Raw genomic sequence first — 23,045 nt, forward strand, 5'->3', positions numbered from 1 at the left:
CCTATACGTTGTCGTAGATTATGGAGAGGGGTGTGATTCCGTCCATTTTCCTAATTGCCGTAAAAAACGGTCCGGAAGATGCGGCGCGTGCAGAAGCGCGTGCTGGCGCGCTCCAATCAAACTCCCTGTGGAAAATAGTGCACCGGAACGCTCGAAGCCGTATCTTCCGAGCCGTTTTCTACGGCAAATAGGAGGAAATGGACGGAATTACCCTTCTCTCAATAATCTACGATCTCGTATACGAATACTCCACCTGAAATCTGCACAACCTCAGATTTGGGGTGATGCCTTTAAAATGGCAAATACAATGTGCATGATAAAGAACGATTACTGTGGAATAGATTTATCTGCAACATATTCAACATTCGAATCTACGAGATCATTCGGAAAATGCAATGGTAGACATAATATTAAAGCACATTTTAAGGAGATGACTAGACTGGACGCCTTGCAAAGAAGATGTGAAGAAGGGAGAGGAAGAGTGGATGAAAAGAAAAAACAGAGATAAGCTTCAACGACATAAATGCACTGGGAAATTTTGTACATCACTGGGCGAACTTCGGTCACAGATTTCTTTTAATCGATAAAGAGATGGTGGTGACAGCAGATCATGAGTAGTTATTACCACACCTGACATTTATTTTCTGGATTCATGGGTGTACCTCGAGCACAGTTGAATGCGTTCGCAAATTCGATACGATTCCTCAATGGGATTGTGGCACGATACTTACTGGGCGCATGCACGTCGGTCATAATAATCTGCACGTAATGCTTCGGTCGAACCACAGAACACCAGTTCTGAATTTTTTTTTGAGCTCAACGAAAAAGATGAAATCTAGTTTCTTTTCCTCTTCTAAAATCTCACCATTTTTAAAAATTTATCGCAGAATACCTTAAAAACTCTTTCCTCCAGATTCCTTTAGATCATGCCCTGTTATCATACCCATTGGACATCCGACAAATAAGGAAACATAAACGATTTTTAGCAGTCATAATTTGAAACTAAAAAAAAGTGTTGTAGCATCAACAACACAGTAGCATATGGCTGTTATCTGGCCGAATGATGAGAGACCCATTTTTGTGTTCTTTATCTTCTTCATATTTACTTTTGCGCTCTGAGTTGATGATGGCTGGGGTTGTGCGAGTGGTAAAGAATGAAGAACGTGAACGTGAGAAAGAGATATTGTTCACAGTTTCTGCTGCATATATCAGCCCGACATCTTTCCCGGGGAAACTCCCATAGATTGAACGATTCTATGGATTTCTCTACCCACCGTCTAGCGTTGCTAGAAAAAAAGGGTGGAGCATAGAGTTCTTCGCATTTGTCGTCGCGGCTCTCATCCATGGAATCAATATTCGCTTAATTATGGATCTAAATGTGAGCCTAAGCATAAGCGCAAGCGTATTTCCAAAGTATGCTTTCGATCTCCAAAGAAAGACAAACACTAGAGAGTCAGTCACAAAGATGCCACGTGCTGTAGCAATCATTTCGATTTAAACATATTAGCAGGAATAAATGAGTTATTATAATCCTAAGGAAACGAAGCAGGAGAACAGGTTTAGGATATAAATCGTTTTGGGATGAGTGATTTTCAAGTGTTTGGAACATAAGGGCGCGTGCTACTTTTCAAAAGCCATAGAAACCAGTTCATTTTATTAGTAAGAAAAAGGTCCCAGAAAAAAAGGACTCTATTCTCCGGGTCGCGGTTAACAACACTAATTTGTCGTAAATCATGACCCAGAAGTGGAATGAAATTAAGTGGAGAGGACAAGCTTACCGATGCTCTCTTTTAGGTACAAGGAAGAGAAAATGGAAAACGGGTCATGATGTGTAGAATGGTATTAAAGTAAAATAATAGTGAGATGTTACTTTATCTGTCAACTTCTGTGTACCGCTTTCCGGTTTTCGGCTCATTCTACTTTTTTCTGACTATTCGTAAATTAGCTATTGAGGATTTTACACTTTCTTCATGCATGGGTTAATTTACCGAACGTTGTAGTCGCTGTAGATCGATCCAGATAATTTCCAGTTGCCAATTTCTTCTTTTTTTCAATACGCATTTATCGAACGGAATTTAAGAAACTTCAAAAAACTAATAATTGCTCGCGCTAAGTGCATTCTACATACTTCTTGCAGAGTATTCGTAAGTTAGCTACTAAGGATTTTATATCTTCTTCGTATATGCTTGAAGAAAGTGTGTGACCGTCTTGAGACAATAATGTTACGCTTTTTGAATTTCTTCGTGGTTTGGAATTTCTTTGGTTCAAAATCCATCCCTACAGGATCATGAATGGAAGGAAAGAAATTGTTAGCATTATATAAAATTCACTGCATATACTTTCGCGGTTAACTAGGTGGAAGAAATTAAAACATTTTCATCTAACGATTTCCCCTTCTTTTTCCTTAGAAACTTAGTATGTCCGGGCAAATATTCCTACTATTTCACACACTTTGTACAATCACCCGCTCAATCTTATAGTTCCCACATGGTCATGTTCTGGCTATCCAAGCACAATAATCGGTAAGGCGAAGCAGTCGATTTGGGGAGTTCTAACTGGATCCCGTTACCGTCGCGTCCGGGACGATCGTAAGGAGGAATTTTGGTGAGTTTGCGTAAACTAGACAATTCCTTATTTACAGTTATGACATATACTGCATTCATGAGTAATCAAACTCACATTAGCATACGCGAGGAAGAACATCTGTTCACTGGTGAAGTTCTGAAATCCAGGAAGTGCGGGTTCTTCGGCAGAGGTGTTCACGCGCCATGCTTTGTATGCCTAAGGATACTTAGTTTAAATGCGGTTATCAAAGGATCGAATTCAGATAAGGAACCTACATTAAAGGCAGTTTTAACTCCTCCGTTATCAGCAATATTCTCACCAAGACTGAGCTGACCGTTGAGATGAATGCCGGCTTCAGCCACCTTCACTGCACCGTACTGTCTTACAAAGCACCTGGAATGTCAGAGTGTCAAGAGACATGCTAGATGTCTGCTCTAGGGAAGGAAGAGCTGCTCTCCTTCCTGCTTATACGGGAAACTATATAGAAATTTCCTTTATCACTGGAATTCGAAGAGAGTCTCCGAAGAGGAGGACATATGGAGCAAACATTCAGGCACGCGGCTTTTGTCGAGTGAGGTCGCGGTAATAGCATGAAGGGTCTTTTTCTACCATGTTTCTGTTGGAAGAACAGAGAACGCTCTCGATAAGTCCACGAACAAATCTGTAATTCAACTTTGATCATTCTCTACCTCGACCAATCATAACTTCTGAGGAAGAGGAGGAGGAGAGGGAGCTCGACATAACTGCGGTGGTTGATGGCAAGAAGCATTAAAGCAACGTCAGAAAACTGGGTTAGGTGGCCTTCGGGTTCGTTTAAGAATCGATTGTCCCTTTTGGAAGAAGATCGCGCATCAGAACAGATCATAAGCTTTAACTTGACTCTTTATTAGCGAATTATATCATTAGCTTGATCACTGCTATTCTATTGTCGGATCAAAACGACATGAAGCAAGGTACGGTGGAGATGACGGATGGAATCGAGGCGGAATTATCGCGAAATACTACGATGACTGATGCTAGCAAGTGTCCGATCCTAACCACCACCTTCCACCGCCCTCCACCGCCCCGTTCCGAGCGCAGCCGCTTACGCAACTGCACAGTGCTTCACGTAATTTTGAGGGCACTATATTTACCAGTTGAATTGATGCAGTTAAAAAAACGTTATAGAAGGAGGAGATGAACAGCAACGTACCTCGTTTTTTCTGTGAATTTCTCTGCTGTTTCAGTATCCCACCAATCATTGAGATTTCCTAGTTCATCATATCGGCCGCCTAAATTTGAAATAGAAGACTAGTCGAACAAACCCTAACCTACGTTGCCACCGTTAATTGACTGAAAATATGTCTTATAGGAGCGTCTAGTTAAAGAACAGATACGTGAAGCGTTGAAAAACGCAGAAACCTTGATCATCAAACGCATGCGAAACCTCGTGTCCAATTACAGCTCCAACCATTCCGTATGTGATATAGTTAGGTACTCCAAGAGTGAGGAATGGAAATTGCATGATGCCAGCGGGAAATACTAAAAAGAGCATAATGATACTAAAACGTTCACCGCCGTATACTTGGTCATGGAATTCTGATGATTTTCTTGCAAGTCGATTACAGTCACCCTTACCACTCGGCGCAATTTGTCCAACTAACCCAAGGCTGATGTGATGCGTCTGTAAAGTTGGGGAATTTCTATGATACGCACAGAATCAGTAAATGAAGATCAGAACGAAGACCTCTGGGTGTCGATAAGGTTAGTTACTTTCGTGTAACCTCTATATCATGACTACTTCTTCGGAACAAATTTAAGTTTTCTTGATGTTTTATTACAAATGTTCTTCCTTGTACAGTGTAACTGTGTAGATAATACGCAAGATGCGGTGAAGCCATTACAAGATTCAGGATTAATAGGAGTGGTTTTTTAGAAAAAAAAAAGAAATTACAGAAATGGACATCAAACATGGACGGTAAAGGAGTGATTGGACAATCTTAAAGTATTCATTCTATTCACAAAGCATATATTTACTTACTCATTTCGTTGTTGTTCGGTGCGTAGTAAGCGTCCACCTGTGCTGGACTTTGATACCACATTGTCCTAGAAGTGCACATATTTCCCTGGGGGTCTACATCATCGTCTGATAGCCCATTAAAACGTCAACTCCATGAGCTAGTAAATTCAAGAATTGTAGCGTTTCTCCCACGTAGTATCATCCCTCTTAACAGATCGCAGTAGAGTTAGACACGGAAAGCAGCTCATCCTTTATCAATCACCGCTGGTTAAGGCAGTGTTAAGAAAGACATGGTCAGGTCAAAACGACTTGAAGCTTAGTGCAGTTGCGTAAGCGGTGGAGCGAAGTGATTACGAATGAGGCGGGGACCTTGCTAGCACCACCTATCGTTGTAGTTCGCGAGGGTCCCATCTCGATCCCAACCGCTAGCGCCACCACGCCGCTTCGAGCGCACCCGCTTACTCAATTGCGCCGATTTTGAGCTCGTTTTGACCGGAATATACGTCGGGAGCGATCGCTTCCGCAAGGTCACCACAAGTCAGATCGTTCTGCAATCTCGTCGTCGATTGTAATTAAATATGTTAGGAAATTAAGTAGTTTAGTTAGGATAAGGTGCCGTTGAAATTCACTATCAAATCCAATCTCTGAGCGAGTCTATTTACTACGGAAACCACGTATTTACTTATTATTTTCCATTGTGTTCTGCTCCGCTCAGTAAGATTTTGTTAGATTGCTTTGTTAAAAAATCTAAAAAAATTCTGTTAAGCAAGATTTCTCTGTTAAAAAAATCACTTTGTTCCTCGCTAAGAAAAAACTGCCATACCTATCTAAAGGCTGATCGAGTCTCATCAATTCTTCAGCGTATCGTGCCAATTTTATTCTGATGGTTAGGTGCAGCAAGTACTCTTTTGGCTTGATGAGCTGGAAATAATTGAAGTATCAGCAACTACACGCAAAATGTAGGGAAAGTCTGAGAAGGTCTGAATAGTAGTAGGTAACACATAAGATGTACTAATAGTACGTTAGTTCTGTAAACCCACTATTCCCCAGTGTTCATCCATCCACGTGTCATTGAACAGCACCTCCGGGAAACCGTTCTTATACTCGATCATCCCAGCTTTCTCTACGGCTCGCCGTCGCGTCGATTCATCCATCCAGTCGAGAACATGAAGCTGTTTGATGAATTCTCCCTTGAGAAATCCTGTCAACTCACGCATCTGGAAAAAGTGTCGGTGACCCAGAGAAATAAAAGAAAAAAAAGGGAGAACAACCCAAAGACAACTCGTGGGGACAGAACAACCTGACTTATGGAGCAGTTGCAGTAACGCCTGAACGGGCGCGCCAAGCGGCGGTGCCCGATTGAATTGAGTGGGAGTTCTACCGCGACAGCTATTGTCTAGGCAATTGCACCACTAGTCAGTCTGTTTTGAACCAACGTCATAATCGAGTAAACAGGTCCTTCAACTCCGTGCTGCACCTTGCTGTCGAGCTCTGTTGTTTATTTGTTTTCTAACTCAAGGCGTAAGCAACTAGAATACTAGTATTAGGTTGTCAAGAAAGTTCTTGCGTTTTCTGTCATTCATGTTTTAAATAACGTATTTTCAAATGAAATTTCGTTATAATACTTTACTTTATAAACCATTTTAAAGAGCGTTTTTCGTTCTATCTAACCGCTATATTCGTTTCGTGTTCAGATAATTTGTTTTCTTTTTTCAAGAATTAAGATACAGCATCGACAAGAAGTTAATTTGCATGATTTTCTTGTTTCAGCTCAAGCTAGGCCTAAAAGCCCCCAATAACAATATTGCGTTTGGCCCAGTAACCACTAACGAACACAGTACAATGGTGGAATTCTACATGAAATTCCGCAGCGGTGACGAGAGTCTTGAAGATTACAAGCGCAGTCGTCGGCCATCCGATGTTGACAACAACCAACTGGGAGCCTTGGCCGAAGCCAGCCCATGTACAACTGTTCGAGAGATTGTTGAAGGATTAGAATTTGGCCGTTCGGAGATGTCGTTAGCACTCCTGCGGAAAAAAACGATCAATTTCTTAACCGAATTGTGCGATGAGAAGTGGATCTTATACGATCGGCGACGTTCGGCTCAGTGATTGGACCGCGACGAAGCTCTACAACCCTTTCCAAAGCCAAATTTGCACGTTTGGTGGTCTGCAGCAGGCCTCATTCACCAAAGCTTCCTGAATGCGGGTTAAACGACTACAGCGGAGAAGTGCGGCCAATATATCTACGAAATGCACGAAAAGCTGTAGCGCATGTGCTCGGCATTGGTCATCAGAAAGGAGGAAATTCTGCTCCACGACCACGATCGGCCACATGTCTCGCAATCGACCCTGCAGAAGTTGAACGAATTGGGCTACGATACTCTCCCCCGTCCACCATACTCGCCGGACCTCTCGCTTACCGACTACCACTTTTTCAAGCATTTCGACACCTTTCTCCGCGAAAAATGCTTCAAGAACTGAGAAGATGCCGAAACGACCGAAACCCCAACGCGGTAAAATTGGGTGGGGCGGGTCCTACGGCGTCGAATTCGTGCCCCGGAGCCAGAAAGCCATAGAGTGGGGTGAGACGGGTCCCACTCCCTCGGATTGGTGCGCGGGAGCAACAACGATAGAATGGGTTTCTATGACTCATTCGTGTATCTATTTCCAAGCATATTTCCCTGATGCTGCTAACATGTTTTCTTCAAAAAGTGGAAACACACATGCAAACGGCTGCTTTAGTAGATAGCTTTTAGCTTTATACAGTTCTAGCCAACACACGTTCATGTAGTCTGATGTAGAGTTTTATCTTCATCAGTTAGATTGCTCTCCAAATACAGTACTGACGCGTTTGGGAAGAGAATCATGAAATCCCTCCAAAAATCTATGCTCACATTTTTGGGAAAAAAATTGAAGAAAACGTTGATAGAAAGGAAAAAACAATTATAATTTTACGAGAAAAGTCTCTACTGTTATTTGTTATTGGTCGGTGAAGGCGACCGAAGTGAACTTTACAGAAAGTTTGTCAACGAGAAGTGTACTTATTCCAGGCCTTAGCCGGACGTTCAGACTGGAATAAGTACACTTCTCGTTGACAAAAATGTATTGGTTGTAGTGTTTTTATTTCGATTAATAAAGTTCCGTTAAAGCTGAGATACGCTTCCTTCAAATTGAAGGTTAAAAACCGCAAGAACTTTTTTGACAATATAATAGCATTACAATGTGAGTAAAATATAGTAAGCATAGATATAGACAGAAACAGTCGTCAGCAAGTATCTATTTGCGACTGCTCTGTAGATGTCTTCGTTACAAGACGCTCAACTGCAATGGCCTCTAGTGAGACCAGTGTATGCTCGTATGCTGCACTTTGGCCAAACCGCAGGAACGTCAGGTTACGCAATGTTGCACAAAACGGCAATTCGTTTTGAAGTAGCTATGCAGCTGGCAACAAGGAGTGTCCAAGCATATCTAAGCCACCGCCAGCTTTGGCAATTCATTTCTTTATTGCCATATGACAGTGCTATAGTTGTCGCCTCAACTATAGCACTGTCAACAACTGTTGCAGTCCTACTGCCACGGCCTACCGAGGATATTAACGTTTATCGTGCAGAAACAGCTAACAATCGCCTCGACTACCAACTCACCTTAGCCATAGCACGTTCTCGCTCAAAGAAATGTTCGACGAACAGCTTTCCAACTGGCATGTCCATCATTATGACTGACAGCGTCACGCAATCCTCCCACCTTCAAGAAAATTACCTTAGCTTGGAGATAAATAGTCGCAAGGGGATCGTCAACTTACCGATCCGGCGGTGGACTGTTAAACATGCCGGTTTGATTTGCTTTGAACTGATAGAAAGGCTCTCGAGCGGTTGGTGGTAGAAATGGTGAAAAACCTGGAGTTAAGGAACAAAACTACTATTACAGTTATTGTTCTACCCTTTAAAATGACAAATTCTGAGGAAGCACTGGTTTGGAAAACTTCAGCTGCTGAGATGCTAATAAGTCGGTCTCGGTAATGCACAGACGGGTTTATTCCACTTGATTATTTTGTATTCGAGGCTTCCGTGACTTTATTCATACTTTGGAACAAATCCGGAGATTCTTGTATTCCGACGAAATAGTAGGTGCTACTCGAATGATCCAAAAAAGGAGAGTGATTCTTCAAGGAACGGATTTTCTATGTGCTTTAGGTGTCAGCCAGCATTGTTCCCATACTTTAACTCAATTTCGTTGCGACATTCTAGTTCGACTGAATTCGAAAAAGTGAGCAATAATTAGGTTTTTAAAGGCACCATAACATGAAATTGACAATGTACAGGAACCCCAGGGATCCCGTAAAGTTCGGGATGTAGGTTACAAAACCCAGGGTGGCTCCGCTCAAATTCCCTATTCGTCGTAAAAAAAACGGTGAGGGAACGACGCTTGTTCCTACGAGGTGCTTCATCAATCAATTACGCTTATTCATTGGTATCACTCGAATTGGTGAGGGAGCATCACTGATCTCCGTCCGCTTCCCCTGGACACAGCGCGTGTACAGGGGTGATGCGGTCCAACTTACCTCGTAGAAAAAACGCCGTCTTTCACGCCGTTTTTAACGATGATTTGAGCGGAACACGCTGGGTTTCGTAATCTATAACCCGAATTCTACGGGTTCCCCGGGGTTTCCGTGGAACGTGAATTTCATGCTCCGCTGTCTTTAATTTTAACAAAATAGTTGCTCTGCTCCTACAGTGTCTCTGATGTGCTGAACCGAGGGAACGTGAAACGCGTATTTTATTGGGACAAGACAGAAGGAAGAAACGTGTAAGAAGTAGTGGAAGAGCGTGCCTTGGGGCTGACCCGTTGCGGGCACTAAATTAGAAACATTCGTCGTCTTCTTCGTTCTTCATTGCTTCCCCACATACAACTCAGAGAGTGTAACTAGTTTACAAAAAATTAGTCGCCTAGGCCGCTCGCAGAGTACAGAGCCGTGCAGGCGCGCGGTTTAGCGGCTCTGCGGTTTTGGTGGTTATTGGGCGGCCTTATATATTCGTGAAAACCTTACCTTGAACAAGTCTCCAGGCAATGTAGTTTGCTATGACTCTCTTCGGAGTAACGGACAAAATGTGCTGAAATTTTCAGTCATTAAGCGTGTAGCGGTCACTCCTTACAACGTTTTCCTTACCTGAATACCAGCAAAATATTCCATTTCTCGAATGATTACTGTGTGGTTTGATGAAACATTTGCTAATCCCTTGAAGACGGTAGTCACATACTGTTCAAAATTTATCTGTAAGAAAGAAGCGAATTATGTTCTTCCCCTAACATAATAAGCGAAGAGCTCTAACCATGCTAGGGGAGTTATTAGTATAGTGACAGTAGCAATAATTGTTGAAAAGCTTCTTGTGCAACTGTAACCTTACAAACGCTGGAATTCTGTGGAAATGTTGTTGAAAAAAAATGTTCTACTCCTTTAAACTCCTTATTTTTAATTACTTGTGGTTAATATGTGTATTAATCCGTGAAGAAATTTCAATTTCCTTTCAATAACTGCAGCAACCACTTTATTTGAAATCATTTCGTAAGTAATTTTTACTTTTCGTACTCCAGCCAGTGAGAATAGCAGTGGATCAATTATTTCAAGAAAGAGCTGCGAAATATACTTCTCTATTCGGCAGAAATTATTGGATTAAAGACTGCTCGTTTTCTCCATCGTTAGACACGACTTCCTCTGAAGACTAGCTGCATTTAGGACCCCCTATTTCGGACATCTCTCAATCCGTTGCTGTTCTTTGTAAATGTTTCTTTTGAGAATCTAAAAAGGGAACGAGTAGCTAAATTGAGTGTTCAGTGGTTGGTGCCGGATGGCCAACCAGGCTGGCGTGATGCGTCCAGAGCGAATGCAGCAGGGATTAATCCTTGAGGTGCCTATCAGAGCGAAGAACCTACGCAATCGAATGTGCGTGTACCAGACAAGCAGGTGGGCGGACATCGATGCTTGTTTTTATCGCCAAAGCGTATGTCGGTGCACCATGTTCGACGCCGAACATGCACTAAAGAGCATAGGAACAAAAATGGTGATTCAGTTGACTACTAAATTTGTAGCATCTATCGCTTACTATGCGGCGGGTGGAAGCAGGTAAAACAGAGGATTAGAAGTTGCGTCACAAATTACAACGAAGCGGCTGAGGATCCCTTCAACTTCCAAACAAACACCATAGAAGAAGTGAAGAACACACCAAAGGAAAATGACTCTTTAGCTGCCAGAGCTGGAATCGATTGTTTCCTCGATCCGGATCTCTTCGAACCATGTCGTCAGCGGAGAAATTCACTAGTTTTAGCTCAAGCTCCATGGCTTCATACATTTCTCGTTCGGCCAACTTTGGTTCTGCTCCTGAAACGAATATGATGGTTTCTGAATAGAGAAGTTTATTCCACCAAAGATTTGAAGCTTTGCTGGAATTTCTATTCTTAAAGAAATAATTGTTGAAAGCTTAACATGAAGACACGAAACGGTAAACGAAGACATTATCTATTTGATTCTTTATGAGCGAGTTTCTTTCTTGAATTAGGTAAGATTCCTGAGTAGAAAGCGAACAAAAAACAGACGGCTCTGCTCAGAATAGGAGTGATATGGAGTTGATGGGAATTACTGGATGAACACAATCATTTTACCAGACTTTTGGAAAAATTTGTTTCGAAAAGAAGTGAGAAATCGTAGATATCAATCTCTTGATGCTTGAATTTACGAATTTTCGTTTTTCTATTAAGGTATTGGGTAAAATTTGTAGGAGGTTAAACATGTAGGAGAACGAATTTCTTTCAGCAGTCATATAATAAATAAAGCAATTACTAACCGAGTGCTACAGCCGTAAGTGTCATCAGATGAGTGTAGTTCTTCAACATCGGGTCATCAGGGCCCATAAGATACGGCCATCGTGAACCGACTCCCCATTTGGGCTGATCGAGCTAAAATATATACAATTAGAATATAGTAAATTGTTTGGTCTAGGCTAGTCTTGAAAGAATTTTGGACTTTATTATTGCATTAGAAGTTATAAACAATTTATTACAATGCCACATCGCTCCATTACTGCGTATTAGATGCCATTATATTAGAGAGCAGACTGGAGACTGCCAAAAACTAGTTCAGCTATTTATTTTAATTTGCATTAAATTAAACTCTTTGTTAAGAAGAAGAAGTTAAATTCATTAAAATGGAATCCAAGGATTAGTTTAGAAATAAGGAAAGGCAGCTTAACAGAGAAGTCAAGTATCGCAATATCGAAACCGAATATTACCCTAGTAATAGTACGAATGTGCTACTCCAACGATAATCTTGCAGGTGTTTTTTAATGTCCGTAACCCCCCTGAACCTTGACATTTTTCTTGATTTCTCTTCAACGTACTCGATCGTTAAGAGGACTATCGTTTCCTATTAATAAATTTGAAAATGTTGGAGATTTTTCTATGCTCGATTTTACTATGAAAACAGTCATTTTTCAGCGCAGCAAATAACAAAAGTGACAAGAATATAAGAAAAATAAGAAAAATAACAAGCGGGGGCCGAAATCCATTCCTTTTATGATTTGAAGGAAGAGTGGAGACGATGTCGTTTTCACATATATTTGAGATACATATTCAGGTCATTCTTGTTCTACGGGAGTTGAGAAAGAGGCTATTGAATTATCCCAGGATGGACAAGATTTGGAACTTAAGGCAGTATGGGTTTCAGGCAGTTCGCTTACCTCAATAACGCTATTAGAGCTGTTAGCAGGATCGTGAGTTACGGCAAGTTCCAGAATGACTGCATTAACACCTGTCCGATTCATAACAAACGCTAGCTGCTCCTCCCATGAGTAGCTCCATTCCCTCCAATTTAGACCTAAAATGTTCTGTAAGCTTCTACGAAAATTAAACTTCATACCAGCACAAGCTAAGCATTGCCTTAAAATTTTTAGACGTCAGGCAAGTTAACTATGCATTTCTCTAGAAAGATCTACTGGTGCACTTGCAGAAGGGAGCTTTCCATACGGACTCAGAACAAAGGATAACCTTGTAAAGTTGGCCATCCTCCAATCCACTCAACAATTTGTTTGATTGCTGTCAAACCAGTCCTTTCCAATTCATCTGAAAATACAACTCTGAGTAATATACACTTATATTTTTTGTAAAGATAAAACTGCCACTTTGGGTCTATTTAAGAGCTTTACAGCATCATGCTATATAATAACGCGCTTAGTCCGTGTGTGTGTATTTGTGTGTTTGTCTGTCTGCCACGAAAATACTCCGTAATGATGCAAAACCCTCCACCGGTGAGGTGCCGAACCATTGCCATGGATCTGATGGGCGAGCACTCCACCTTTTCACAATTGTACAAATCTATATACGAATGTATGTTGTCTTTGATAAGGCAAGTTGGTTTCTCTCCTATGTTAGTGAGGGTAAATAAACTTTTATGCATACTGTACGTGAATGTTTATTTCCAAATTGCAAAACAGTGAAAGCGATTAGTCCTTCGATTATAGAGACAGGTTGAAAGTTTTCTTTTAGATTTTATTAACTAAACTATCGAAAATGTGGGAAAAGTGCAATAGATTGAAATGTTTATTCCTGCATTTCCATCTAACCATTATATACTTCGTAGACATCACTTTTTCTGACTATTATTCCACGTTTTACTGATGTATTATACTGAAGCATTAATTATGACTTTGTTCCAAAGAAATGAATTCCAAAAGGGATGAGTTTCCAAGGAAATATGACAATGTTTGAGGACTCAATTTAAACATGGCAGGAAAAGAAGAATCGAATGCGAAAGTTTTTTTTTTAAACGTTTGACCTTAGCATTACTTGAACAGAAAGGTCTAGAACTGATTGCATCTATAAGGCCAACTATGGATAAGTGAAGAAGCGAATGACATGCTTAGTAGAGGGCAACGCTCACTATTCTTCCATTAGAACGCTTTCATATTTTTTACGCTCTGCAAAGAGTTCGTTTGTTCGCTTGATACTTTTTCCTATCATTTATGTCTACTACTCCGTTCGATGTGCTTTCTTTCATTTCTATATCACAAAGCAACCACTTCATTCATTTTTTTTACCATTTTAAAACTGTTCAGATTATTGCACGTGTAGGAAATTTTCGCATTCTTCTTTTGGCCCGTTAAATAGAGTTTCTGAACATTATCACATAATAATGTAATCATCATGCTATATAATAACGCCCTTAGTCCGTGTGTGTATGTGTGCGTGTCACGAAAATACCCCATAATGATGCAAAGCTCTGCACCTGTGATGTGCCGAACCTTAGCCATGCAAGTGATAGACGAGCACTCTAACCACTGGACCACTGCCCAAAGTTATGCGCCTATGTTGGACTTGATAAGGTAAGTTTGTTTCTGTCATATGTTAGTAAGGGTAAATAAACTTTTATGTGAATGTATACTTCCAAATTTGCAAACTATCATGGTATATAATAACGGTCTTATTCAGTCACGTGCGTGCGTCTGTGTATGTGTGTGTCTCGATCAAGAAATTACAAAAAGAGAGGAAGACGGACACCATAGCGTCGGTTCGGTGCGCTGGAGCCCCAACACGGTAAAATTGGGTGAGACGGGTCCTACAGTGTCCAATTCATGCCCCGGAGTCAGATAGCTATAAAATCGGGCGGGACAGGTCCCACAGGGTCGGAATGGTGCGCCGGTGTCAGAAAGCTATAGAGCGGGGAGAGACGGGTTCCACTGTGATTGGTGCGCGGGAGCCCCAACGCGGTACAATGGGTTTCTATGGTCCCTTCACATATGTATTTCCCAGCATTTCTCCCTGATGCTGCTAACATCCTTTCTTCAAGAAGAGGAAACACACGTGCGAGCAGCTGCTTAAATACAACACATAGTTGCCAACAGTTTACGCGATCTGACGTAGAACGTTATTTTTGTCACTACGATAGTGATGTTCACGTCATTTCTAGCGCATCATTCTTTGCTAATAGTTGAGAACGGAGTAAACTCATACTTTGAATAATGTTTTCAAATTGTGGAGATCTGAGACAAACATAGATGTAAAATCAAGTTTGATTGTTCTCCAAATATAGAACTGACGCGTTTAGGGAAAAACCATAAAATCTTTCATTTATGCTAAAATTTTCGGTTCTAATTTTACAAAAAAAATGTCGCTTCCGTTATTTCTTACTGATCATGAAGGCGAGCGAAGCGAACACCAAAAATAAAAAGCATGAAATCCGGATTTATCCGGACGTTCAGGCTGGTAAAAAAAGTAACCGAAAGACAACGAAAGAGAGCGCAGAGTCTAAGAATGTGAAAGATTAATGAAAAATTTTCAACGGCAGCAATCACTAAGCCTTTCAAACTCCAAATAAACCTCAGGAGTTCTTTTAATACCTTCATCCAAGCATTTCTGATAGTAGCCCTTAGCCAGCCGGTCCCATTTTGACTCTGTTTCTAGGATCGGCATCTGAAATACGCACATTAACTTCTGAAATAGTAAAAAGGCGACGAAATAGTGAGTACATAAATTGTGCGGTTGATTGCTACCATGATTAACCATTATACGCATAAGCAGAGTTATTTTGTTAATGAGAAACAAGAATTATTGTACAGAATATTGAGGTTCACAAGGAGCATGGGTGAGAAAAAATTTGCGCACCCTTTCTTCTGCAAGTGATCACCTTACTATAAAAAGATAAAGCGCTGCCTACTTCGATTTAGAAACTCCCGACGTTTTCGAATGGATATGCAACATTTTGCGATAGGCAGCAGATGAATCAAGTAATTGTTTTTATCCTCTAGAAGAAGTATGGTGCTAATTTATTGAACTCAGAACGATTAATTACTAGTTGCCTTGGCACGGTTTCATGGCACCCAGCAGAATTTTTTACCGCTATGCCTTTCTCTTTAATGAAGCTTCGACAAACCCCCAAGAATGGTTTGGGACTCTGCGAACGAAGCGACCGCTAATAGATTTCTCAGTCATTTAGTAAACTACTATTTACTTATTAAATCTGAATTAAGTTCTTTATCACCATATGATGAGATTGGCAACCACGGATATACCAGCTCCTTTTCATAACATAACCAAGAAAGACATGAAGCAAGAGGAAAGAGCCCGAAAGAACTCTCATATTCGGAAGAGTGAACTCATTACTTATTCAAATCTCTAGAGGTAATAGTTCATTTAGGGAGGCAAGAAATACAATTACAAATAAACCATGTACGGTGATGTATTTATTCCCTACATACGTTTAACGTGATTGATTATCTAGGCCATAAGTTAGAGTAGGGCAGCGCAACTGGCTATGTTAAAACTCTTAATTGACTCAATAAAAGCCACAGATAAGCAATTCGTGAGTTCTTATCTGAAAAGAAATAACTTCTTTGAGGAAACTTTCCAAAGACTTATTAGTACCTCGATGAGAGTTGGTATGAGATATAGAAAAATTACTGTGAAAACGAATGTTCTATTTTTTGAAAAGCGAAATGAGCGTGAAGAGGAACTTAAATGTTAAAGAGATGTTTATGTAAGTCAGATCTGTAATTATTTACTTATTTGCGGAGGATGGAGAGAAGCTAGTGGCCTTAGGAGTTATTAAGTTACTTTTTGGTAGTGCTGCTTCCAAAAAAGTTCATATCGCTACAACTCAAGACACCAAGTGCGAAAGCAGCTATAAGCTTATAATTTTCGGATAAACTAATTCCGGATGTCAATTGCTCAACTTATTTAATTTATTGTCCGAATTATTTCCGCTAATTGATTTCGTTGAAAGTGTAGTGTGCTTACAATGACGGGTCTAAAGAAGCTGAAAGAGAAAAAGTGTTGGTCTGAGAAGAAAACCAAACAAAGCTAAGCATTTAAGACATTCACTCTAAGTGCTATGGACAGCTGAAGTGATTTCCGTGATCCAGAGATTCTTTTCTCTCATCTCTCTCACATGATTTCTTTAGTTTCTTTTTTTTTTTCAAACCGTCATTCCAACATCCCCCATTTCCTCTATGAAACCTGACCCCTTTTGATCAATTGTGGAGTGGTGCAGTCACTTTTCACCAGTAGGAGACCAGATTGAAACCTAACCAGAATGGCTGCGTTCACGCTCACCTGCAGTATACTCTTCACTTGTTTGTTTAGCCTGCTTTGAACATCGCTAATCGTGTGTCGCAAAGGTTTGCTTGCGGGTAAATTCCTGTTCAAACCATAGTTACCGCACGCGAATTCGTAGAAATCGTCACATGGATCCACCTGAAAATAGTTCACAGCTCTAAATAAATAAATAAAGTGTCTGGGGTTAATCAATAAGCTCAGGATGCGCCTCCCTCGTTCACTTCAATTCAGGATCGTTTGAAGTTCACGAACGAGTAACTGGCCTATACAATGATTTGCGGTGGCCAGCCGACGTGTTAAGTCAGTGTTTTTATCCTCCAAGACAAGTCTGGTACCAATTTATTGACCCCGGAGGGATGAAAGGTTTGGTGAGTGCTGGGGCGGATTCGAAACTCTGCTCGAGAAAATGTATTCACTAAAAAATTTTTTGGATGAGTGCCTATGTTCGACTGCCCTTGATTCTTAGCACTTCGAACACGTAGTTTCACATGAATTTGCTTGAGCCATGGCCAAAACTGGCAGTGATCTTTATTAACAACGAACGTTTCGGCGACACAGTTCAGAGGTCCAGAGATTATTCAGAGAACCAATTCAAACTTTGAATGAATCACATCAATGTCCGAGGACCCTATAAACAGTAGTTAAGTAGAATTGGCAGTTCTACGATGTAAGACATCAATTCTGGGTTTTTTTTCGTCTTTTTCTGTAACTCACTTCATTGTAGCCTTTGCCATTATATTGGGGCGTTAATCGGTTTTTAAACGGAAGATCTATCGACTGAATACAACTAGAATTATTATATATTATTTTATCAGTTCACTGGTAGTTGAAAACTACTGTGTTCCATTAATATGAATTTGATTAATTCACATTTCGTTGAATTGGTTCACAGCGAGATCATAAGCAGTGAGTAATTGTGGATAGGAGAATAGTAGCTGTGATAAACGTAAAATCTGATTACTAGCGAGCTTTGTGAATTTCTAATAAATTCTCCGTCCATATGTACTTTGTTCAGTTTTTCGACTACACTGAAAAAGAGTAACTGAGTTAAATGAGCAGCTGCACCTCCCTAAGAATTGCTCTCTTCAAAAGATTATCTCTAAAAGAGATTGAAGATAAACAAGAACGAATACAGGACGAAAAAAGTCGTTTGATCTATCTTTGCTGTTCCGTTGCAAACAGAAATTATTTTTTCTTCTAAGAAAGCAGTGATGGAAATGAAAATCAGTAGTTGTGTATAAGAAGTTTATATCCTAAATGTTACTCAGAGGCAAGTTCTAACGGAATAACTATTTCCTCTCTACGGTAGTGCGTTTCTGTTGATGCACGAACGTTTCTTTGTAGGTGGATGAAATTTAAAGAGGAAAGAGACTTACGATTAGATAGCCATTTAGCGTGCGAGTTTACTGAAAGAAATGCGACAAACTTTTGCGTACTAGCAATACATTAAATTAGCTAGCATCATGTAAGTCACAAAAGTGATATTTCGGCGTAGATTGTTAACAGAAGAGCAGAAGTCTATAAAAATTTTGTAAAGTGATAGCTTTACAATAATAGAGATAGAATGGTTAACTAATTGAAGCCATTATTCAAAAGCGCTGAAAAAAAGCTTCTCGCATCAGTAAAACTCCAGTACAATAATTTGGAAAGTGTGCAGAGTGGTTCCCTACTTATCTTTATAATTCTACATTGCTACAAATGACACCAGCTTTCTTTCATCAGACGCCGCATCGCAAAAATCGCAGAAAAATTGAAAACACGCAAATTCATCAATACATCACTAATCTGTTGTTCGTGGTTACGGGCTGTTTAGCTCTTTATTTACCAATCAGATATTGTTAGTGTGAACAATACCACGGTCATCAGTGTTAAGGAAACATTATGTGCTAATCTTGAGCGTTAGCTAGTCAAAGTTCACCTTATCGTTGAGATTTCCGGCGAGAAATCCAGCTATCGTGACACATTCTCTGGATGTACACACGACACCATTATGGTTCGTTGCCGTTCGATCCACACCAACGGATGAATTTTCGAACGACGATGCATAGAGAGGGAGACCTAAAATTGTCCAGGAACGAGTGTTTGTTGAACAATTACACGCGATAAAATAAGCAAACCTTCGTTAAACGTTCGATATCCCTCAAGTAGTATCAACCAACAAAACAACACGGCTCCAAGAACGAGCAACAAAAATAAGACGAGCAGAAAAAGAAACACCTCCAAACCCGACAGACGACCGAGGCACGACCTGAAAAAGTAGGTTACGAGTGACCTACTGAACATCTGAAAACCACCTCTGCTCCCAATTTTTTTTCTTGGAGGCTCATTCCGAGTTCAGGTTGTCTACTTAGATCCATCTACGTTTAGTTTTATTGAATTTTGCATTCTTACTGATGTTTCCCCTTCTGTTAGAGTGAAGGATCTTATTTGAAAAAGAGTGTACAAAAAGTTTCATTTCGAACTTACGAAACTGAGAAAAATTTTCCTTTCTTTTAAACTTTTAACATCTCCCTTCTCTTTTAAGTATCGCAATAAATGAAGATTTTTGGCATTTTTGGAAGTGCATTCTCAGATCATTGGAATACTTAGCTTTCCCAATTGAAAATAATTTTTTTTTTGGTTTTTTTAGATTTTTTTTTCGGCAGGACAATTTGTTTCTTAATTTTCACGCCAAATGTATCCTTCTAAGAATCTTCGAGAATCTTTCAACAAAAACACTACCTTCATTTCAAATTTTTTTATCCACACTGTGAATAAGAAGTTAGAAGTGAAGGTGCTGTTTTTGTTGGACAAGTTTTACGGTAACACTTTGATATAATCGTATTTAGTTAATAAGGGCATTATTGTGGTATTCGTTTTGCACTGTAATGCCAACTCTGAAGGATTGTGGCTCTTTATCTCTCACATGTGTCTGTACGTTTTATTGCGGTGCAAGATGCAAGGCATATTCGTGATCAACTTATAAAATAACCTTTTCGACTCAAAGAATTTGTGGACAAATTCTGAGAATTACCGTATCCACAAAACGACAAGTAACTATAAACGCTGGCATAACATGGATCTCATCCTTCCATCAAGCATATTCAATATACTGTTTGTTGCATTATCATGTGGTAGCATGAATAAAAATGAATGTGCATATAAATTCTTTCAAAAATTTGAAAAGAACTAGTATACTCGGGCTAAATAGCAACCGTGTTAAAACTAAAATATCCTAAAATTTCACAAGCTAACAACTAGCATGATCTTTGCGTTAGGAATTTATCCCTTATTTCTTAAGGGATACTTTATAAATACTGGAAAATTGAGCAGTGCACGTGCGCAGCACACAGCGAAAAAACGTGCTGTTTCCTCATTGCGAAATGAATGCGTCTTTTTCGTCCCATGCCGTACACTTCAACACTCCGTTGCACTCTTACTGTTTCTTGCTATGTAGACAAAAAACTGCCGGCGCAGTTATAGTAGTTATTATCCAGCCTGGAGAATTACCAGGATGTCAAATTCAGATGTTTGTGAAAAAGCGGGTTGTGAAAAACGAGAGGATTAACAAGATAATTAAAGACATTATGCATGTTTGTTTGCATTTTCTAGTCCCACTCCATTGTAACATCCAGAAAAAATAGGCGGAAAAATATTCGCTCTCGAATTTCTCCATTACGCTTTCATAGCATTTAAGGCGGTTTCTCGAGAATGATGCGATCGAGAAGAAGCTTCGCAGAAGCGACTTCTACCAACTGAGATGATATCGCTGGCTGGGGACAAGCGGCTGAGCAGTTAAACGGCGCGTTTTACTGGATTTATAACGGCCGTAACCGATCAGTTGCTTAGAATTCGTCTAAAACAAAAACCATGGATCTTTTGAATGAGGACCAGAGTTGGAGTTTTCACTAGACGTCCGAATTTTTTATATTTACTGCATGAAGAATGCCCAAAAAATTCCTGCAATTAATAATTTGACGACTGAGATCATCGGCAGACACTAAGTGTCTTTGAGTGCATTGGTCACAATTTCCGATCCTGAGGAGTGGCTAACCCTCCGGAATAAGTTAAGTGCCGTTCAACAATAGCATAAGCTCAGCTCTGGTATTCTTCTAATGCATCAAGTCGAGAATGGAAGCATCTTAGGGATTCAGAGACTCAATGGTCATGAATAAATGTATAATTTCACGACTAATAGTGTAAATACCTTTTGGCGGGAAGCCAAGGTGACGACGCTCCGTTGCGTAGTTCGCTCTTCATAGCAGCTCATCCAAACATTTTTTTCTTTACAGCAACAATTTGAATGTTAGCACAGACTATAAATCGGCGCTTTAAGAGCGTGAAAAAACTGAAAATTGTCGAGCGAGCACATTTTAGATAGCATGGGGAGATAATTTAATTTCATGGATGAATAGGAGAATCCCTAAATGTTAGGAATAGGAGACTGAAAGAAGCGAAGAAAGACGTGCACAAAGTAGAAACGACAGACGAAGTTTTGCAATTCGGCAGGTACATCTATGAAGTTGTCCTAAATTAAAGTCCTTAAAGGAAGCAAGGAAGAAGAGTACAGACTAGTCGTTTCAAAGAAGAGCACAAATTAGTCTTTTCAATGCTCTGCTGAGGCTTTTCATAGGATAGTTTGAGGAAGCGTTCAATTAACTTTATCTGGTAAGGGAATTTTTCTTATTGGTCCCTTGAAGAAAAACTAGTAATAGTAAGGCTAAAAAAATGTTTGCATTATCCCGGCCAGGAAACGCCTGCAGCTTCAAAAACTTACCAGGAAAAATAATTGCCTTTCCAAAACTACGAGGAAACTAAGAAAAAATTCTACGCGGTCTTAGACCGCGATTCGTTAAGTACAGTGAAACGGAGCCAAGCAGACGTCGCTTTATGTCACAAATATGTCCACATTCTATGCGTGTTTGCAGACTTTTTGACAGACCGGAAAAGAAGTGCACACAAACTGTGAGAAATAGCTTGGAGTTTTTCTCGTATTTTCATGGGAAACGTTGCATGTCTTAGGGGTCAGTTAATCACACACACAATAGAAAAATCGGGAGAACAAAAATTGTAGAGCGAGGTAGAAGAGGAACGCTAGCGAGCCCTACGCAATTAGAAAAGAAGACTGCTTGAAGAAAATAGAAAGATATCTGGAAATCGAATCTCAAATCCGAGCCGCTTTTTCCAGTAGAACGGGTAAATAAACAGCTAACAAGATCATAAAAAATTCAGAAATCTTTTTTCTTCTATAAGAAAACGTAGAAATTAGAGGACGTGTAAAATCAGCAGGTTCACTCTCAAGTTACTACTACTAGTTACACTTGTTAGTTCTGCTTTTTATTTTTTCTACCTGTGACGTAAGATTTGGTATTTTCAAGGAAATGTTTGAGAGAAGTGCGTGCAAAAATCGCAAATTCTGCAGAAATTAGACATCTAGAACAAGAGACGTCGCGCATCACCTCATAAGGAGAGTTTGATTGAAGGATTCCCTAAAACTGTAGAAAAGCGCGAGCGAATATGTGGAAGGATTAGAGCTTAATTGTGGTTGACGTGCAGAGCACGGAGTTTCGTATAAAACGAGAATCGCTGGAGCAGCGAGTCATGCAGAAGAACGATAAAAAAGTAACAATAACAAGAATAACGACAGTGAATGCTGCTGCTACCAATTTACTTTAGGCGATGTAAGCCTCGGATAAGATGAGGATGACAGATAGATAGTGCTTGAGCTTTCTTGAACTTCCAGTTGAGAATCTGGTAAGAAAAAACTGAGAGAGATCAAGGGAAGAACCGATATTAAGCCTGCTATCAGTGACAACAATCAATGACATTCTTATTTGTCTATATCTTCTATGTTTCGACATTTTATGTGGAAGATAATAGGTCCAGTAAGAGGGTCAACGGCTCCTCCACAGTGGTGATCGTAACAAACTCTCAGCTTTTGAGCAGTTCTGGCTTCTTACTGCTTAAAACCCTCCACGGCGGGCAGTGATTCAGATCAGATTCAGAGTGATCAAATCTATGGCGACCAGTGAAACACAAATGTTTGGCAAGTCACGAGTATACCTAGGCGAAAACCAGTGACCAGTGCGGTATGAAGAAAAATGAACAGGGCTTGTATCTCTCCGCGTGAAAGAACACCAGCGCTCGCACAGACAGCGAGCGGCTAAGATAGGGTCAGCGGGCCGCCGCGCAGTTGCGGGTAATTGACAGCCTAGCAATTGTCACCAGCTCAGCAAGGGTCAGGATGTCCCAGTGTTTCGGGGAGCTTTTGAGAGGTTAGAGGAAGAAGATACGAGATGAATAGAAGTTAGTCTACCGTACTCTCCACAAACAGCACAAAAGGAACTCCTCCGATACCTAGCTAGAGGACACGTTTTCCTATGAATAAATATTCCTATGA

General features: G+C 40.3%; 1 protein-coding gene across 1 annotated transcript; it reads right to left on the reverse strand.

Annotated features, from left to right (window-relative positions):
• Positions 1–621: 621 nt before the first annotated feature.
• On the reverse strand, positions 622–20,905 carry RB195_014485 (uncharacterized protein; the record flags this gene model as incomplete). The annotated part of the gene is made up of 21 exons (XM_064204786.1): positions 622–798; positions 2,680–2,781; positions 2,841–2,958; positions 3,758–3,836; positions 3,967–4,086; positions 4,586–4,650; positions 5,388–5,485; positions 5,605–5,781; positions 8,212–8,311; positions 8,370–8,463; positions 9,615–9,678; positions 9,735–9,839; positions 10,789–10,943; positions 11,407–11,518; positions 12,298–12,434; positions 12,605–12,679; positions 14,953–15,025; positions 16,664–16,804; positions 18,585–18,724; positions 18,784–18,914; positions 20,853–20,905. The coding sequence occupies 21 exons, from the start codon at positions 20,903–20,905 to the stop codon at positions 622–624; spliced, it is 2,316 nt and encodes a 771-aa protein (XP_064060667.1).
• Positions 20,906–23,045: the final 2,140 nt, after the last annotated feature.

The sequence above is a fragment of the Necator americanus genome, chromosome V (assembly GCF_031761385.1).
Source record: "Necator americanus strain Aroian chromosome V, whole genome shotgun sequence".
NCBI lineage: Eukaryota > Metazoa > Nematoda > Chromadorea > Rhabditida > Ancylostomatidae > Necator > Necator americanus.